This window comes from Bacillus rossius, chromosome 7 (assembly GCF_032445375.1).
Source record: "Bacillus rossius redtenbacheri isolate Brsri chromosome 7, Brsri_v3, whole genome shotgun sequence".
In the NCBI taxonomy this organism is placed as follows: Eukaryota; Metazoa; Arthropoda; class Insecta; order Phasmatodea; family Bacillidae; genus Bacillus; species Bacillus rossius.
Window position 1 is genome coordinate 31,197,775 of NC_086335.1, and position 20,833 is coordinate 31,218,607.

Here is a 20,833-nt window from a genome sequence, read left to right on the forward strand (position 1 = left end):
GAATGTGTCAGACATAGTGTAGTTCTATTAAAAACAAAATCATTTGAAAAAAAAAATTTAATTTGTACTGTCAAATCGAATGTAAAATTATTCACGAATAGAAAATATTCTTTGAGTAATCAGCTAATCACCCGTGTTTCACAATTATGATTTTTTAAGCTCAAGTAGGCCCACACATTGAGAGACTTTTAAATCTAAAAAAGGGGGAGGAAGGATTTCCTGCCCCCCTCCCAGGACATATGCCTATCAGTGCTACAAAGAGTATTCAGACTTTGACAGATCAAAAATACTGGGAAGTAATAAACAAAACCAACACAGTCCAAATGTTCATTGCACCAATAGTCAAGAGAGCCTCAAGTTACCTAAAATATTCTTTAATCAATAAAAATTATTGCTGCAAAGGTTATTTCAGTTACTCAGTCTTACTGGATGTATAAGTGAATCTTTCAATAAATGTAAATAGAATTATATTATAAAGAGTTTAGTCATTTTGTAAAATCATGCCACCAGCTTAGGTATTTGAAATCAAAAAATACCAGTGCAAAGTGTCTTGGATATTACTGCCAACTAATTGTTTTGCGAAGGAGGCTAATTTACCTTTAAAAAAATTTTTCTTCACATATAGGTCGCACTTCATTTTTTTCCCCATCAAATCTGGTAAAATTGCCGCGACCTATATGCGAGTAAATACAATAAGTACAATACCAACAGGTTAAATACAACACAGCGATCTATAAAAATTATAGTTCTTTATTATCAATGTAAACACACATGTATTTCACAATTATTCTTTTATATGGTTAGTAAAATAGGAACACAATCTTTCAGTTTTCACACACAGAATTCACTTTTGACAACAGAAAATGTAAGTTTCAATAAACTGAGATAGGCATGAAAATCTTTGTATTAACTGCATTCCCTATTGTGGTTTACATAACAATATGTACATGGATGATTGGGCTTTCTCAGTATCTAATGCTTTATCACCTTGTTTGAAGTCTGATGAAAATAACATCAAAGTTACACACGTCATCAAGGTATCATTTGAGCTGGTTTGAGGACACATGCAATTAAGAGTAACTTCAAGAGATTTAAAGATTTCTTCCTCTCAAATTCCTATCTCATTCCACGATCACTAGTACCAGTAATGCAAAAAAATATTAATTGGATGTTGTTTTAATGTGTTGTTGGTCTTAAATACCACTACTGGCCTATTCTATCGCACATCTCCTTTTATTAAAAAAAGGAAAAAGATCTGGGTGTCAAGTTATTCTGGCACTTGACCAACACTACAAATCTGTACTGCTCCAGCACAACACTATAAAAAAAACTTCAAAGGTGGACAGAACTGAAAACAATACTACTACAACAGCAACAAACCAATTAATTTTAACATATTTCATAAAAAAAATAATAATTTTTACAGTGCATGTGCATAAATTCAAACTCACAAAAAAGAGGGGTTTGCAGAAGAAACAATTGATTATGGAGGAGATGTTTCCGAACAGCCGCTGAAGTGCCTAGACATTGGCGAAGGCCTGGTATATGTCGAGAGCGACGTCGCCGGTCGGATGCACCGACAGCTCCGCGCAAGCAGGGAGGAAGACGACCGAGCCGGGGCTCAGGAGCAGCTCAGGGTCACTCGTCGAAGCACTCCCTTCCACCACCAGGAGTATGGAGGCTGTCGACCTCTGTCGCAGAGCGTACCGCTTCTTGGGCAGAGTAACCTTCGCATCCACGGAAGATACAAAAAATGATTAGCAAACACGTATGCTCTTACTACACACCTTGTTTGTTAAAATAAAATAAGAGTTGGTGGTTAGGAGCAGCAGTCTGTATTAAATATGTATTTTATAAGTAGGGACAAGATTACATAGTGAATTCCGATAAAACCAAAATACCTAACACCAAAATCACGCCACAAAGCACAGAAATGCAACTAAAATAAAGAAACTGGTCAGCTCTAATGAAAAATAAATTATCTTCTAAATGTTAATTCAATGAAAGTAATTTATTTGGCAAGAAGTTTGTACCATAATTTATGGGAAATTTTTTTTTTTTTAAATCTTGCAACTGTTATTATTATTACTCACAGAGCTGCATTCACACACACAGATCATTAACTTCTATTTTAAATATTGTTACACATCTTCCTATATATTTCATAATTCATTTTAAAATAACTGATTCCTACATTCCTAGCTACTGACTTGTCCCAGGCAGAGGGGAGGAGCAGGAGCGGTCCCCGAACAGGGGTCGCTGCCCAAGAGCAGGGGAAGGTCGGGCAGAGGGGAGGAGCGGGAGCGGTCCCCAAGCAGGGGTTGCTGCCCAAGAGCAGGGAGAGAGCGGGAGCGGTCCCCGAGCAGGGGTCGCTGCCCAAGAGCAGAGAGAGGTAGGAAGGAGGAGCGGTCCTCCAGAGAGGTCGCTGCCTTAATAATACTGCTCAAGTATTCTGTCACTTTTATTAACCCAGAAAATACTGGGAAGAGCTTTCTGCCTGGCTTAGCTCAGCCAGAGTAAATATACAATGTATGTACATATTCATCAGGGAGGGCACATTTGTACCCTTCCTGTGCATACATATTCGAATTACAATACTATTTACCTTCACTTGTATAATTTAAAGGCTTCTTGATACACACTGGGTATTTACATATTTGTCTTGAATTAGGCTGGGCAGGTAGACAAAGTTTCCTTAATTTACATTCCCCTTTGTCTGCCATCTAGGGGCGGGTGGCGAACTAACTTTTCTCCCCATAGATTATGTAGGATGGGTGGCGCACTTGGGGCTTGTGCTATCATACCAGCCGAGGCCAAACTGGTGGACATGACACTACATATAAATATAAGCTGGATTATTCTGTAGCGTCACATTGTATCACACAATATGGACACTGGCCTGGAAGGAACTTTCGATTAGACGTCATTATTCAATTAAGTTTCAATATGAGAAAAAAATCATAAATTAACCAGTTAATGCCTGTACCAATATAAAATTTAATTTAAGAATTATTGACATATTTAAAGTTCACATAAATATATTATATCTAAATTAAACAATATGTCAACAGACGTCCATATATGGCTGTGACCACACTCTACACTGCATCTTAACAAAACAATGTAGCTCTGTTTATTGTTTATAGAATCATGTCAAACTGATACACTTAAAAACTTTCTGGATTCTTAATAGAAATATAAGCATAATAATTAGGGCTTATTTACAGATGTTTCTGTGGGTCTATACTGCAGAACTGGAATTTGTAAATCCCGGGTACATAAAAATGAGGTTTTGCTATAATTATGTCCAGTTACAAACAAATAGTATACCTATTTTTTCTCTCTCTTTCCATCCTTCCTTTTCTTCCATTACAGCTCTAAATGCCTATATGTATTCTTCTCTCAGAGTAACAAAACAGAAAGCAGTCAGTTGTATAGCTTCTCTAAACTTATAAAATGCCACCCATATATATATATATATATTTTAAATTGCATGTGGATACGAAAGGTTGTGCCCAAGACCAAGTCAAGTAGCCTCATGTCTTATATGGAGGTGCAAAAACATTTTTCAATTTTCATTACAGAAAAGCTAACCTCATCTTATAAGTGTGTGCGTGCAAGTGCACATGTATTTACACATACATACAAATACAATGTCAGCATTACATAATGCAACAATAAGAATTATTGTAATATGTAACTAACTAAACCAACATTAATCTATACCCCTCTTCTCATTCGTGCACATTAAACAAGGCTTTCTATATGAAATTAACATTTGTTACCAACACGTACAGCATTCATGAGAGCTGCTGAATTTTAATTTTAAAATGTGTATTTAAATCTCCGATTTTAGTTTGAGCATTAGTAAACATACGCCTCTTGTCAGAAGGTGGTCCTTACACTTAAAGAATTTTCATCTTCAAATGTCTCAAATACCATAATATTTAGAGACAAACTTTTCAAATACAATCACTACCGCACTGGCCCTCGGTCTCTCTGTCTACCTCCTGCCCACTCGCACTGCTCCCCTCGTCCCCCCACCCTGTTCCCTCTCCGACTTCCCCTCCACTGCCTGGATGGCTGGAGAAAGCTAAGCCAGCCCTTGGTTCCCTTCCACTGTACAGCCAGCATGCTCTAGATCTGCTGAGGGAGGAGTTCACATTTTTTTCAACAATCCAGTTGCGTATTGAGGATCTAAAACAGGTTTGCTGTAATAGGTAAGTTGCAACATAAGTCGTCATTTTTTTACAACACGCCAGACTTTATCAACAGATTAACTCGTAGTAAACATGCATTTACTGTTGGTGCAAGGGAAGTAGAACGCTGTTCTGATGACTTCGGGTACAATCAGGATTGCCGAACTCTGAGTTTCAATGTGAGGAGCAGACAACAGACAATGGATCGCAGCATTCAGGAGCTGAGTGAAGAAAAAAATCTTGTCTCAAAATTAAGGTGTGTGTTTGAAAACTAGAAATTCTACTGAAAAAATTTACTTGAATAACTGATTCAAAATTTAATTAAAAAGTAATACTATCCCTCCTGAAAGTAGGGAAACTGGCAGTTCCCGTAGTTCTATAGAACCTTTGCCCTCGGTATAGACGATGAAATCTGTGGTGTTTAGCCAGTTAATATTGACTGAATATTGAAATTGGTTGAAATGCATTTTTTAACCATGTTATTGATTTTTGTTTAAAAATAACTTAGTTTTTAACTGTTTTCACCCCTCAATTTCCCTGGTCTTCAAATCCCTCCCAGCTATTGACTTTTTTTAGGTATCCTGTGTGAATTTCAAAAATGCTGCTATAGGAGAAAGATTAGAAAAATCAGTAGTCCACAATACACCATTTTCGAAATTATAGTTTTTATTTTATAAGAGTACCAACACTACGAAATTACCATTAAAACCTTAAAAGCAACTAACAACTTATGTTATAGTTTATCTCAACTCTGCTAGCAGGTAAAAGTAAATATACCCACACTGCACTTAAATTTGTCTCCCATATTTAGAGTTTTGTGAACAAATAATATGAGACTATAGAAGCAATTTTGTATGAGTCACCCAACGTGGGAGATGAAACCAAGTCTTAATATCAATCTTGGGGTAAAAAACTTAATTTACATAACAAGTAAGATGAAATGATACTAAAACACAACCACACTTACATTTATGTGGGCCACCGCAAAGTCTGAAACCGGAGGAAGGAAAACTTGCGTGCAGTCGTCTTCACGACTGGGTACGAACAACTTATCTGCTGCTGGCTGGCAATTGTAAGTCAGCATCTCACAGAGAGTTTTAATGTCTTTGTGCTTGGGCGTCAGCCCCGCTCGTACCACGTTGTCGCTGCATGCCATGCACTCCACGCAATCTGGAACACGAGTACGCACCAACTAGCTGTCAACAAACTTGTTTTCAAACAGCACAAGGAAAAATTGAATAACAGTAACAGTCACTCTTTAACCTTTTAAAACTAGTCTAAGGCAAGAGTAATGCCCACCCTCTGGCCAAGGACCAAGACTAAAACATGATCAGTCAACAATCATGCACAAGAAGTCATGCAGGGACATAGTCAAGAGGGAATGTTTTAGCTGAAAAAACTTCTTAGAAAGAAAAAGTAAAATTTTTTCTCATATAGAGTATGTTATAAGTATACAAGCATTTGAGAATTTTTAAATTTTTTTGTAGAGCTAGAATTAATGTTATAATGAAAAAGAACGAGGCGTAGGTAGGTTTATTACAGATTATTGCATTTGGATGTGTTTACATGGTTTATTAGAAAATAATAATAATAAGAAAAGGTTTACCATATGTTTGTTATTAGCAGATTATTTGAAGGACAGTACAAATTTGACAAAATAAAAACTGCCTTTCTTTAGGATACTTAAAGACATTTTGGGTTTGCTGCAGTTGGTTTTTATTGATGGAAAAGAATTGCTCTAAAGATTTCCTAGTTTAAACCATATTACAATTAATTGTAAAATGATGCAACATTTATTTTGGTTTGCACTGAAGTCTTAAATGGGTGAGCTATGTGTGAGTAGATAACGATAATCCTCACTTGTTTTGTAGAAATCAAACTGATTAATGTTTGCAACATTGCAAGTTGTATTTCGGTTAGGCGTCTGCGAGCAGAAGATTTTCACTTCGAGTCGAGCTCGAGCGAGTTTGCTAAAATACTCGCGAGTATCGAGTCGAGTTCGAGTTTTTTTTTTTTTTTTTAAGTTTATTGCACATAAATTTACTGTGATGGAGTAATAAAATGTGAGAACTTTTGAGAAAAATATGGAAATAAAAAAAGAAACCATTATCATTGTTTGCCTACTAAATAGATAGACCTACATTAGAGGTCTGCGAGCCTAAGAATTTTACTTTGAGCCAAGCTCGAGCGAGCCTACTTGAAAGTTCTCGAAGCTTGAGCTTTTGTGATACAGTTACACTTTTGGGAAATTATTTTTACCTTAAACTTAGTAGGTATAATGTTTGAATAAAGTATTAAAATGAAGTGGGCTTATTAATTTTGGGTAACTATTTACAGAGTGCTTTTATAATTTGCACTGCTAGGAAAAAAAACATGTTTTCCATTGAATCTAACCTTTTCCATTGGTTCATTAGTAACTGATATCATCCAACTAACATAACCACAGTTTACAAGTACGTATATGTTTGTGTAAATGTAACATATCTTTGGAATAATTTCATCCTTGTCAATTTTTCTGGAGTCCTTACTGAGCTTCAACTAACTGAGCACCAAAAATCATGTTGTTTGAAAAGTACATTCACATTGTTTCAACATTTCCACTTTTCGGCACAAAAATTCTGAGAGAGATTGTCATAGAGTATTAAATTCTGTTCTTCAATCTATCATGCAGAAAAATAATTTGTTCTGCACGTTCAGGAGTTAAATTAGCTCTACGATTGGAGATGGTGTTTACAGCAGAACAGAAGCGTCTCTCGCTGGCAACCTGTGTGGCTGGAATTCTTTAGTAAAATTCTTGGTAAATATGTAGAGTCGCGGTATAAGCGGAAAAAAAATGCTAAAATTCTGAAAATACTTTTATTCTATGCTCTTTCACTTCCTCTTTTCAAATCAACCGGCGGAGATAAGAAATTCCAAACACTTTAGGAATATCGAATTTTTAAATTTTCATCACAATACCTGGGTATTCATGCGGCGATCAACATTGTTTCTGGTTTACGAGTATCTATTATGTTTCTTATTGGACAATTTTGTCACGTGACAGTTCCGTGATTGGCCAGTATTCAAATGAACCAATACGTGATTATTTATTTATTTATTAATGTTCCGTCGGAGGTATCGCGACGTAGGTGAACGACTACATCATTTCCTTCTAATGGCAAAGGAAATGTACCCGCCTCCAACTTAGGTAGGTTTTTAACGTTTCTAATTTTAAAGTCTTATTTATTTGGATATTGTTGCGCAAGTAATAAGTAACAAAAATATTTTACGTGAGTTGTTAATGTTAATCATTTGTCCGGGTTTGTTAGGTCAGGTCAGTTACATTATAAATACTTTAAAACTAAAGAACCATTGAAATTAATTCACATTATTTTTTATGTCCGCTTAGTTTGAAAGTATTAATAATGTAACTGACCTGACCTAATCGACCATTTTATTTATTAAACATTCACGAACACACGGCAAAATAACAAAAATGGTGTCGGTCTAATGGTTGTACAGGTGTTGTATTGCAAAATTAAAAAATTCTATAGCTCCTAAAGTATTTCGAATTTCTTATCTCCGCCGGTTTTAATGAAAAGAGGAAGTGAAAGAGCATATAATAAAAGTAATTTCGGATTTTTAGAATTTTTTTTTCGCAAATACTGCTACTCTACATGTTCAAAATTAAAAAATTGTATATCTCCTAAAGTATTTGGAATTTCTTATCTCCGCCGGTTGATTTGAAAATAGGAAGTGAAAGAGCATAGAATAAAAGTATTTTCGGATTTTTAGCATTTTTTTCCGCATATACCGTTACTCTACATATTTACCAAATTGTTTAACCTCAAAATTAGTGTCAAATATCTGTAACTTGTCATTAAGTTTAATCAATTTAAAGTAATAAAAATAGAAGCATTTTACTTAATTCAATTTACACATGCAAAAAAAACTTACGCACAATAAACCTACATGGAAATTAAAGTCTTTTTCAATGTCCTGTAGTCTGAAATATGTTTACTCATGTCATCAAATGTAGAGCTGTACTGAAGAAGCCGATTTTGCCAATATTTAGTTGAATCGGCATTTCTGCCAACTTCCAATACTCTTGTTAATTTTCGGCCGATATTACTAAAAAACGAAAGAGACTGCCATAACCTAAAAATCCACGAGTACCCTTTTCACTTTTCGTAGTAGTACTGCATTCTTTCAGATCACATTATTTCTTAGCAACATGTGCCAACCGTACATATCAATATTTAACATCCTTTTTTTTTTTCAATAATGTTCTTTAATTTTAATATGTCCTAAATAAATACATTACCATCACGGTAAATACACATCTCGGTTATTACGGCAACTATAGTGCAAATGTGGTAACTATCATGCTTCTGCAGTAGTTATGGTATCTACAAAGAATCTTTAGTTCTTTTTATGGTAATTATCTTAAGATAACTATTGGAATTGTACTGTAGTTATGGTACATCATCCATATTTATTCGTAAGTTGTTGTTCATTTGTCTTTTCTTCATATTTATATTTACGTGCGCCATTACTGGCAGGAACTTTCATAAAAATTTTAAACGGGACTTTATATCACACATTTAATGGCGTAAATGATGAGACCCCGGACAATTTAAACGCTTTTTACAGTAAAATGCGGGAAATCTTTCCGCATAAAGCGGGAAATACTTCCGCATAAAGCAGTAAAGTGATACATTAATGCTATGCGGAAAATTAAAGAAGTAAAAAAAATTAATCACGGAAATTCGTAAATCCCGGGTACGTAAAAATGATGTGTTCATGTAAATGGTCGATCATGTTACATTATAAAGTAAAGGATAATAGTGTTGTAAGACTTTTATTCCGATATAATGAGAGTCTTTTTTTTTATAGGCACAGTGCAAGTAGAGCTCGCTCGAATTTCGAGTTGTTGAAAAGACACGAGCTCGAGTTCGAGTATTACTAAAAAACTCGACTCGAAACTCGAATTTCGAGTACTCGCAGGTGTCTAATTTCGGTGAAAGCTACACTGAAAGAAGTCTCTGACATAAGTTTTTAAAATCAAATTGCAGTCATGTAAAAGAGTTACATATTAAGACTAGTTACACGTATATACAAATATTTTTGTGATAAAGAGTTTATTGTTCTCTCATGGAAAACTAGCAATAAATTTCAAAAATGTTTTTGAATTGTTGTTTCACCTTCAGCACTAAACTTGGAGACAGGAGAAGAACGAAGTACGGTGGGTGGCACCTTGCTCAAGCTGCAAGCTGGTTCAGTAGCGAGCGACGATGACAATCGACCGTTTCACTCTTAGATTGCAGTACATTGCTTATAGCTAGAGAAGATGAAAAATAGCATTTAAAAAGCTACTTTATAGCATTTATTTTTTATTCTGTAGCATTTATTAGCGTTTATAATTTTTTTTTAAGTCCCGTAGTGTGTGATGTTCAAAAAATGCTTTTTAAAAATATAGGAATATAATATAACAATACTGACATTGTAATTACATATAGTAATAAACTAATAAAGAATTGAATCAAAATACAAATAACAAATACAGCTACATGGGACAATCAATCATACAAATTTTTGTTTCTGACCACTAGTAACACAACATACTGTAGCAGAGAAATTTGACACAGTAAAAAAATTACACATCATGTTCATGATAATTCATGATTAAATGAAAGCATTGAATTTCAATGGTATTCTCGGTCATCCTTGTCCTCCTTGTCCAATGAACGTGGGTGGTTTGTTGTGACGCATGGCGGGAGGATGGAGGAGAGGCGGAGGGTGGCATGTTGAATGATGGACGGCGAGGGGTGCGAGAGACTTTTTTTTTTGCTCGTAAGGAATGAGAGGGGGGAAGGGAAGTTTGTTTTACAGTTACCGGGTAGTGTTTATGAGGAAAATAACAAGTTATACAGCTGAGTTCAAACAGAAAGCTGTGAAGTATGCCGAATGAAACGGAAAAAATGTGGCGGCGAGAAAATAAGATACGGCAGCAATCAATGTTAAGTGCTGACTGGTACAGCCAAACATAACACCAGCTGGCGCCGAAAGATAAGTGAGCATTTCGAAGGATGAAACAAATAAAATATCCAGAAATAGAAGCGGCCGTGACCGTGAGTGACAGGCAAAGAGATAAGGTAAGGTACTATGGCCGGCAGATATCTTGGCGTCTGAGCTCCCTAGTCCTGTCTGGTGAGGAGGGGAGGGCGAAGAGGAAGCGATACCCTATTGTCAAGGTCAGCGGCCAGGTTTGTACTAGCAGAACAGAATACATTCGGCGCGTGACTTCCTACACTACGTAAGTCTGTATCCACGCCCCTGGGGGCCCCAGGGCGGTAAGGCCTTTTGGCTAAGAGCGCTGGGTTACCAAACCAAAAGTGAAAAATCCTATGAATTGTACTTGTATTACATAAGTGTAACATTGTGTAAATTGCAGTGGTTGTGCTCGAATATTTGTACTCATCTGTCAGGAAAAGTAACAAACTATTATCTAAACCTGCAACGTTTTACTTTGTCCCATTAAATATACTTACGGTGTCTGCTAATTATTATGCTAACCAAAATTAATTTAAATGTTAACTCAGTAACTAGCAAAAACCAGACACGATTTATTTTGGAAAGCTAGGTCACTTAGTATGTAAAATAAATTTAAAACTATGCTTCTCAATTCATCGTGTTCTCAAAGTTAATTAAAACAAAAGTCTTACAAGAAAAAGCAAACGACCAAAACATTACGCAATTGTAGCTCTCCGCGCGAAAGCTATCTCACAGTTGATGACGCAGGAGCCAGTCTAGCCCTTATCGTTCTCCGGTTTCCGTACCTAAAACGTTCAATTTAGCGCTGGATGTACATTTAAGTAAACATGGAGCTTGTTATGTTATATTTGCTGCTTTAACTTCATTTCAGTCGTTCAGGAAACACCTGACTACCAACGTTAATGGCATTTAAAAAATGCTTGTGTATGTGTGACTTTATATTTTAATGCCCCTATAATCGATTATTTATTATAAATGTAAATACAATTTGCATTGTACTTCCACTTTAGAATGCATATTATAACCTTCAAAACCTCATATATATTATATGATTTGTTTAATGTAAGTATGAAGTTCTCTTTCCATGATAATTTATTGTATTAGGTGACGAAAAACAAAATTAAGTTAAAATTAATTACTATTATTACTATTCTTATTACTTTCTCTAGGTACTCCCGTTTTCCCCGTTCTGTAATTTCGTCAACGCTTCATACTCATCATTTCTCCACAATAGGCTATCAAGACCTTACTTGTTAATAGCCGCCCAACTCACAAACACCCTAACTGCCCAAATATTTTACTCCACTATACACTACGTAACAGTAACGTAGTAAAGATATATTTCCATTGTTTATTAAATACTTAAAATATCTGTTTTTTCCTGGCGTAGTCTGTGGGTCATGTGGTTGTTCTTTGCTGACTTTACGAATCCTGACTATGGACCGTTCACTCACACCCGTGTACTTCGCTGCTCTTGCTGTCTGTCTCTGTAAAGGCTCGAGCAGACATTTATTTTTCGCTTTTTCATCACAAAACTGCATCACGGTTTTTATTGTTTCCCGCTCTCCGCTATGTATCACTTTACCGCGCCTCTGCGAGCTGCCACCTTCGCCTTCCATTTTCGGGTATACACTGAAGGGCGATATTTTCCTAACAGCCACTACACGGCTCTCGGCTACACGTCACCTGCTTACCCCCTCCACTTTCTCCGGTCCCGCTGTCCCCGCAACCCCGCGCTGAGAGACGCCAAGATAACTGCCGGCCATAGTAATTGATTGTACACATCGCCCGGCACACGAGTTGTTTACAGCACTTTAGTGCAGACTGTACTGGTTGGCCTTGAAGACTTACGCTGGCTTATCGCTGCACACACACACGCACGCGCACACACTCACACCATACGCACACACACACACAAATGCCTTGCCGGTTGCCGCTTGGAAACAAAACATGTGCTCTGACGGGAAAAAAAATTCCAGTAGCTCAAAATAACACAATGGTAGTTTAGTATGTAGCGCGAATTCGCAAGTTTGTTAGTTTATCACATTTTATCGCTGGTAAACGGGTTTGTCGCATTTATTCGTGGCTATATTGTTAAAACGATTTTTCATCCTCTCTACGTTATAGCGTGCCCTGTTGCCAAATCTGTCACACATTACAAATTTCAGGAGATACTTCTTTTAATTCTGATTGCACCAGAAGCATTTACCGCTGACCAAAGTCGATATCCCATCCATAAAAGTAGCACAGGTCTTACCAGAAGAATGAGGTTGGGGTGGTGGAGATAATTGAGATGAACTTGATGAGGCCAAACTTATCAAAAACATTTCTTCGTCATCTTGAAGATCACGTTTCTTCTTCTTGGTTTTCACTTTTTATACACAATTTTTACTGTTTTCTTTTGATATGGGGTCATAACCTTGTGTTATTAAGGACTCCTTATCATGCACCTTGAAAGTTGTGTTATGCAGTCTTAGAAAAGATTTCACTTGGGCCCATACCATTTCAACAAGGTTGAGTTCGCAATGATATGGGGGCAAGCAAAGTACAGTTCATCTTACGCTTTGGCTAATTCTTCAAGTGCGTCATTTTTGTACTTATGCCTTTCCCAACCTACTATGTATAGCAATTCCCGCTTAATCATACTGACCTCATAAGAAATGCTTTTTTCCGTGAGCCACTGTCTTATATCCTCCACACGCCACTGCTGCATGGGAATCGGTTCACAATTTCTGCTATGGTATGAAGCATTATCTAAAACAATAACCAATACCTCTGGAGTGTTTGGCAAAAGTTTTTAGACAAACGACTTTTCATCCCCTTCTGCAATCATTTCACTGTGAGCATCAGCAGTGTTCTTATTGCACAAGAAAGGGCAGCATTTTGAACAAAACTGTCCTCATTACCAACATAGATTCCCTGATGCATATTTTGATGCTTTACAATATGCAAAAACATTTGCCAAAAAAAAAAATACAGTTTTAAATTTGTATGATGTATGGCAACAGCACAGAAATAGACAAGGACAGCACTAAAGGCAGTCAGCATGTGTTAGAAAGAGAGAAAGTACTGCAATCTAAGAGTGGGATGCTCTATATTCTAACCTCGCTCAACACGTCGGAGCTGTTCTGACGGGTGCACCACATCCGCAGCCTGCGAGTGCCTGAGAAGGAGGCTCCTACCCCCTCTCCCCCATTGCATCACCATTACGCATGCTTTCTCGTTCTCCCGTTCTTTGTATGCACCTCGTTCCACATCCGCACGTCTCTCGACATCAACTCACATGCTCGTTACGATGATGTATCATTGTTGTCGCTGTGTGCGTCTACTTGGAACTCTTTAAGGGCACTACTTACCCCTTGGCAAGATATCTATCTGTAAGTACCATTTCAGGACAGTAACAAGACGTTGAAATGGCAAGAACATATGCCATGCTTCACTCACCTCCAGACAGGTAGGCATGCGGCTCGTTGGGGGCCAGGAACAACGCTTCACCCGGCTGCAGCGTCATCACATTCAGGAAGTAGATGACGAAGCAGCCGACATCTCCTGGGAACTGGGACTCCAGCTCTTCCAGCAAAGGTGCCAGAACAAAGTTGCGATCAGCTTCACCTGCCAACAGCCAACAGTGAAAATTTATCACAATGAGTATTGTCTGCTTGTATAGTCTGTTGATGTGTGTGATCTGGTCCTTCCTGTTCTTTTCAAATATTGAGACTTGTAATTTATTCACCTGGCTTTGTTACTTCTTACGTAGTTATTGCTAAAATTGTTTTTGATGATTTTTGTTTTTAATTATAACTTTTAAACTATTTTTTTTTTATTTGGTATAAGGTTTAACATATTTAAACGACAGTATGTGCTTCTTCATTCAAGAAATTTTTTTAAAATAAAAAAACCAGGCTTTTGTTTTTAAAAAAACCTCATTTTTTTCCCAACCCTGCTGTTTATGAGTTGTGCTTTGTCATGAATGTATCATTTTTTAGATGTGTTCTAGTGGCTGTAAGATTTTAATACAATCTCGTGAACATTTCTTTTAACTAAGATTAATTTTAGTCCAGTAACTTTTAAAACTTTCCCCAATAGGTAACTGATGAACAAAAACAAATACAATGAGAAGAAACGAATCACCAAACAAAATTAATTTAATTAAACACTGTACAATGAATGCCACGTACCAAGTGTAGAAACCCGCTTGATCAGACAAGTGAGCTGAGAGGCTACACAATCGCTGCTTGCCATCATTAAAGCAGAGAAACAAGCCTTCAGAGCCTCCTGCTGACCTGCTTCATCACACGTCACGAATCTGGACGCTGCGTCCTCACCAACAACTTCTCTCAGTTCTGCGATATCTGAACATAAAATACAAGTACGTATTAATTTTGTCCCGTTAAGTTGACACATGTATTTTTCAGCACAAAAGTGCTTTAAAACTTTTAGTCTTGCAAACAAATTTAGTTTAATTATTTTATATTATACTCCCTAGTCCCTATAAAATTTGGCATTAAAATAGTTCATACATTAAACATACAAATATCCATTAGTGATAAAAATTATGATGCACTAAAATGAAACATTAGGCAACAATTTAAGTCCTGGGTATAGAACAACATCAGTTGGTGATCTATGGATACTAATATGTTTTACACACAAGAGTTGTAAGTCACCAGATGATTATTGGAGAGCATTGAATTTTTCAAGCCACATACATGTTAAGTATTTCAACATGATGCAATGACAGAAATGTACAAAGTTTATTTGTATTGCGGTCATGCTATAGCTCTGAAAAGTTGGATGCATGAGATGGAATTGGAGGAATATAATCATCACTGCAATTATTATATTTACGATTAACTGAATTCATTAAATGAACAATTTTTTTGATTTTTTGAGAATGTCAAAGAATGACTTTGATGTATTTCATCGTCTATTAAGGCCACATATGATTAATTCTTGCACTAGCTGTGACAGTCTCTGCCATTTTCATCTGCCCGCCCCTCTTTTATTCGACAGAGAAAACCTGCCTGCAGGCCACCGTGATCTAGTTTAGCCCACCACATTAGTCCACTTCCTGAATGACAGAGCTTTTTATTGTAAAAATGGCATTTACAAAAATACAAGTGTATTTATACGTATTATGAACAGTAAACTCCTTGTTTACCAAGGTAAGATTAACTAACCATTATTTATAAACACAGAGAATTAATAATCAATTGGTTCATTACATATGATGCAATGCTACAAATTTTCTGTTACAGAGTTAATGCAAACAAGGGATTCTATGAGCTCACTTTGTAAAATTTTATCACACCTGACTTTTTTTATTGGGCAATGCAATGAAATGAAAGGAAATTCCTTATTGCGAAGGGAATCAAACTATTTAATTTGTGAATGACTCAAGTTCCATCGTTCCAGCTACCTTGCTTTATAACTGTGACAACATAAGAATCATTGATCACGCCCAATCCAGATACTACAATTCATTAAATCCAAAGACACTTACTTAACATTCAAATGGCAATAACTGTGATACATCAAAAATGCCATGTTCACTATTTTACCAAAACCATCCACACAATGCCCTTTTCTGGATTCACTAAGAGCAGGAGTTGTATGGCTAAGCTAAAGTAACATTGCTTTAGTAAACTGCGTGTTGAAAGTTTACAGAACACGAAACTTGAAGTAATTACTTTGCAGGAAGCTCCTGATCTCCTTGGCCGGGCGGAAGTCACACATCGCTTGAAACGGGGTGAGAGCCACGGCCAGTTCGGGCTTGTGGTTCGGGTCTTTGTACAAGTCAGGTCGAAGACGGTGGAGCTCCTCTGCATGTCCCTGTTCCAACAACGGGTTCGAAATACAGGAGGTATCTAGAACACTCATCAAAGCTGTAGTCGTGCAGAGCAGGCAGAAAAGTCGATGGACATAGGTCCGCAAATGCTTCTGTTTATAACTGAAGCTGCTACTGTAGACAAAGCTAGGTACATTTGATTCCTATTACGTAGAACACCACATCGGTCATTGCGTGCTGGGAACCCAACATACTTACAAATACGTGATAAACCTGAACTTTCCTAATGTGGCAAACCTAATAACAGAAATCCAGTCTATCTCACTGTACACAGAAATGGCTCTACTGGTAACGAGAAGCATTATCCAACCTATGTTGACATTTCCGGTTCCTCAACATTTTCTGCATATTTACCCAACTGCTTAAAAATAAATCATGAAAACACCAGGTTTAACTACTTCACTGTAAAAAATAGACTAAATTAAAAATACATTTCAAAAAACGAAACATATTATATACACACACACACACACACAATGTGTATCTGGGAAAAGTAATGTAATAGAGAATATTATTTTATCAAAGAAAAAAGCAGCTAAAAATTAAATACATCCACCCTATCACAAAACATACACAGAAAACGTATGTAATTTGCTGACAAGTGTCATTATTTCACATTTAACAAAAAAAGTGTTTGTGTAGAAAAATAGGCTGAATTTGATGTATTTGCTGACAAATGGTAAGCCAATGTAGGACTAGTCCGGGGTTCACCTTGGCGGGGTGGGCCTGCACGGAGAGAGCCTGCCGCACGGACAGCACCTTGAACAGGAAGGGCAGGTCCTGCCCGAACTGCTCCAGCACGCGCGCCCCCAGGCTGCACGGGTTCCGGCGCAGCCAGCCGCCCAGGGCCTCGCCCGTCGCGCGCACCACGGCCGGGCCGCTGGGGTGCGTGCCCATCCACAGCTCCGCGTAGGGGCTCTCCTCGCGCACCGCCAGCCGGGGGTCGTTGGCGCGCCCCAGCCGCGCCACCAGGCTGGCGCTGCCCAGCTTCCCCCAGTGGTACTGCTGCACCGCGCACAGCAGCTGCATCCTGGACGGTCACCTGCCTTGTCAGAGGTGTATTTGTGTTATCTTTGAATATATATACTGTATAGAAGTCGCCAGCGCAGGTTAAAATTTCTAATACGGTTTTGAGGTAGTTGGTTAATTCACCGCCGCAATCGCCACCATCTCTAGGGCATCGACTTGTGGTGGTCCCTAGCGGACAAGTGTCGAACTCTTCTAACACCCCTTCCCCCTCCCGTTGAACGACCTGGATCTGCAGTGAATGATAGATGGGGTGTGCGGGGAATGACAGCGGGCGACACAGCTGCGCTTTAACGTGTAATTAACAACTAAGACGATACAGGGCGTTACGGCAGCGCACTGCAGCGGTGAAGTTCCCAAGCTGCTCATCATATGCTTCTGAAAAACGTAGAGTAAATCCTATCCACTCGCGACTTCTATACAGTATATATATTCAAAGATGTTAGTGAGGCAAGACGATGAGTGCGACACTCTCTGATGCTCCTAGCACGGTATAACCTCAAAGTACAAGGCTGTGGACTGGCACAGTCTTCTTATCCTGCATATGGTGTAAACGTTTCCATATTACGTATCCAAGTTCATTCCTTGATCCTTACTTATTTTCAAATATTTATTTTGAAGTGTTATATTTAAGCCACCTCACAGTCTCTAAGGTAACCAAAAGTGAGATGGTGCAGCCTTCTTTAACTATGGCAGTACATGATTTGGTAAATATGTATTGTACGGATTAGCGCCAAAAAAAATCGTACAAATATGAAATAACTTTCATTATATGCTCTTTTACGTCCTCTTTTCAAAACCGCCTGCGGAGATTAAAAATTCCAATTACTTTTGGAGATATCGCCGTTCTTATTTTGCAATACAAGCCCTATGTAATCATTCAACAGACGCCATTTTATATTTTGCCGTGTGTGCGTGAATGCCTAAATAACAGAAATTTTCCATTAGGTAAGGTTAGTTACATTATAAATACTTCAAAATAAACGGAAATTAAAAATAATATCAATTAATTTTACTTGTATAGTTTTAAGTATTTATAATGTAACTGACCTGACCTAACAAAACGGGACAAAGGTAGATTAGGTCAGGTCAGCTACAGTATAAATACTTTGAAACTGAACGGACATTAAAAATAATAAAAATTAATTTTAATGGTTGTTTAGTTTTAAAGTATTTATAATGTAGCTGACCTGACCTAACAAACCGGGAAAAAGGATGAACAGTAGGAACTCACGTAATTTTCTTTTTACGTGATGTAGTCGTTCAACTACGTCGCAAAAAAAATAAATAATAATACTTGTAAACAAGCAACAATGGTGAACGCGGGAAGCCTACGATTCACTCATCCTTCTAGACATACCCGAATACTCACGTTGGCAAGCCTTCTTTCAACAGACGATCGTGCATCTTCGGTTTTTTTTTTTTGTTTATTGTAAATAAATATGCAACTCATGAAAACTAATGGTCAATTAGGTTATGTTAGGTACATTATAAATACTTCAAAACATTGTGGATGGTTGATTTGGTTAGGATAGCTACATTAAAAATACTGTGAAATCATGTAAACGGTTTCCTAGCGCTGGATAGCTACATATTAAAATGTTATTTGCTAAGCAACCATAAAATGATTTTACAGTTTTTTAATGTAGCATACTTACCTAATATAACCAACCATCTACAATGTTTTAAAGTATTTTTAATGACTTCTTGCTAATTTTAAGAAAAGAAGGCTTGCCAACTTGAGTATTCGGGTATGTCCAGAAAAATGTGTGAATCGTAGGTTTCCAGCTCAACGCCGCATCAGTGCACAACATGAAAATTAAAAAATTCCATATCTCCTAAAGTATTTGGAATTTCTGATCTCCGCCGGGTTTAATGAAAAGAAGAAGTTAAAGAGCACAGAATAAAGGTATTTTCGGATTTTTAAAAACATTTTTTAAAAAAATCGCCAAAAAATTAATATTAAAAAATTCGATATCTCCAAAAGTAATTGGAATTTTTTATCTCCGCAGGCGGTTCTGAAAAGAGGACGTAAGATAGCATATAATGAAAGTTATTTCATATTTGTACGATTTTTTTTGGCGCTAATCCGTACAATACATATTTACCCATGATTTTTTTTCTTTGCAAGTATGCTGTGGGTGGTGAAGGAGTATTTTTTTTTTGTTTGTGAATGTATTTATTTTGCATATAGTGAGATATAATAGAAGCTCGAAAAAATTACCTTAGAGGCTGTAAGGTCGCTGAAATATCATGACACTTATATATAAATAAGGTTCAAGTAATGAACTTTGATGGTGATTTCGCAAGCGAAATTTAGAATATTTTCTTACCTTAAAAATATTTTATTGCCGCGTACTTTCTATCAATCAAGTCTACGATTGTCTACCATAGCGCCACGTTCCATGCCATCCACGTAACACACATAGGTAACGCGCAACGAGCATTACTCCGTAACACGTAACCATCGCAATGTTTACAAAATTGTCCATTTTAAAAAGTATGCAATTGTACCAACAGCGTAAATAATGAATATTTTCCAAATTATCCCTGATTTTAAGTTTTATTTAAAATATAAACCTTTTATCTTATGTACTCTTTAGTTACAAAAATTTCCTAACCACTATAATAACTCTTTTTGTCCCAGACCAATTTTCATTTGCTCCTAATCTTAGGGAGCAAATGAGACAGCGAGTAAAACAGACCTAACTTGTATATTCCTTGGTTTGTTATGATTTTGAAAATAATTCTAACCCCGAAATCGTTTATAGGAAAGCAATTTATTTACGCATCACGCCGATTAAATATGTCTTCAGAGAAACTAGGAACAGTAGCAGATGTCGACATTGATCCGGAAGGTGTTTTTAAGTATGTTTTAATAAAAGTTTACGATTCGGACGAAAGCAAACAGGTAGTGCGTGGTTGGAAGTGGGCAGAGTATCATGCTGATATTTATGATCGCACGTCAAGTCAGTTGCAGAAATTAGGGCTGGACACGGAGTGCCTGGGTGGAGGACGTATTCAGCACGACCCGAACTCCAAGCTGATTAAGGTTTACGGGTACTCTGTGGGATTTGGAAAGGCTGATCATGAAGTGTCTTGTGCAATTCTAAAAAAACAGTTCCCGACGTACAGTGTAACATGTTCAGATGAAGGTTACTAACGCTTTGTGATTCGCTCATGTGATTATTTTGTTGTTGCACAAGGTAATATCTGGTAATTATTTATTTTTTGATCTTTGCTATGTTATTGACTGATTTCCTAAACTCCCCACTTTTTTTATATAGGAATATACAAATGTTACAGCTGTGAAACACTGTGCATTTATTGATAATATACTTTGTAGCAAATGCAGATGTACTATTAAATGGATTGAAATAAATTGAGGCTTAATATTCTATTTGGAATCACATGCATTCTTTGTGGGCTGTTGAAATTCATGCCATATCTGAATTCAGGTGTATTGTGTGCTTTTCCTTGAGTTCTAGTTGAACATGGACACACATACTTGTTTGCCGAGCTATAATAGCTATAAGCCAGCCATACAGGTGCCACTTGGTACACTGATGAAGTGAATAACAAGAGGGTAGTAAAATGGATGGTAGATTTCTTGTGGAAGAGTATACAGTGGGTTTGACGAGGGGGGGGGGGGGGAAGGAAGATATTGGTGTGCTGCAGGGAAGTGTCTTAGGACCTCTTGATGTTCACAATTGTGATGAATACTTGG

General features: G+C 37.2%; 1 protein-coding gene across 3 annotated transcripts; it reads right to left on the bottom strand.

Annotated features, from left to right (window-relative positions):
* Nucleotides 1-714: 714 nt before the first annotated feature.
* Nucleotides 715-19,590, bottom strand: LOC134533783 (mannose-6-phosphate isomerase). Of its 3 annotated transcripts, none has more exons than XM_063371436.1 (7): nucleotides 19,440-19,590; nucleotides 16,792-17,110; nucleotides 15,923-16,064; nucleotides 14,411-14,584; nucleotides 13,677-13,844; nucleotides 5,167-5,369; nucleotides 715-1,727 (listed from the first exon to the last, which is right to left on the bottom strand). In XM_063371436.1, exons 2-7 carry the CDS (start codon nucleotides 17,107-17,109, stop codon nucleotides 1,521-1,523), a joined length of 1,212 nt encoding a protein of 403 aa, XP_063227506.1. In that variant the 5' UTR covers nucleotide 17,110; nucleotides 19,440-19,590; the 3' UTR covers nucleotides 715-1,520. The 3 variants fall into 3 exon arrangements, with proteins under 3 accessions (XP_063227506.1, XP_063227507.1, XP_063227508.1); XM_063371437.1 differs by having other exon boundaries at nucleotides 16,792-17,122; XM_063371438.1 differs by having other exon boundaries at nucleotides 16,792-17,126.
* Nucleotides 19,591-20,833: the final 1,243 nt, after the last annotated feature.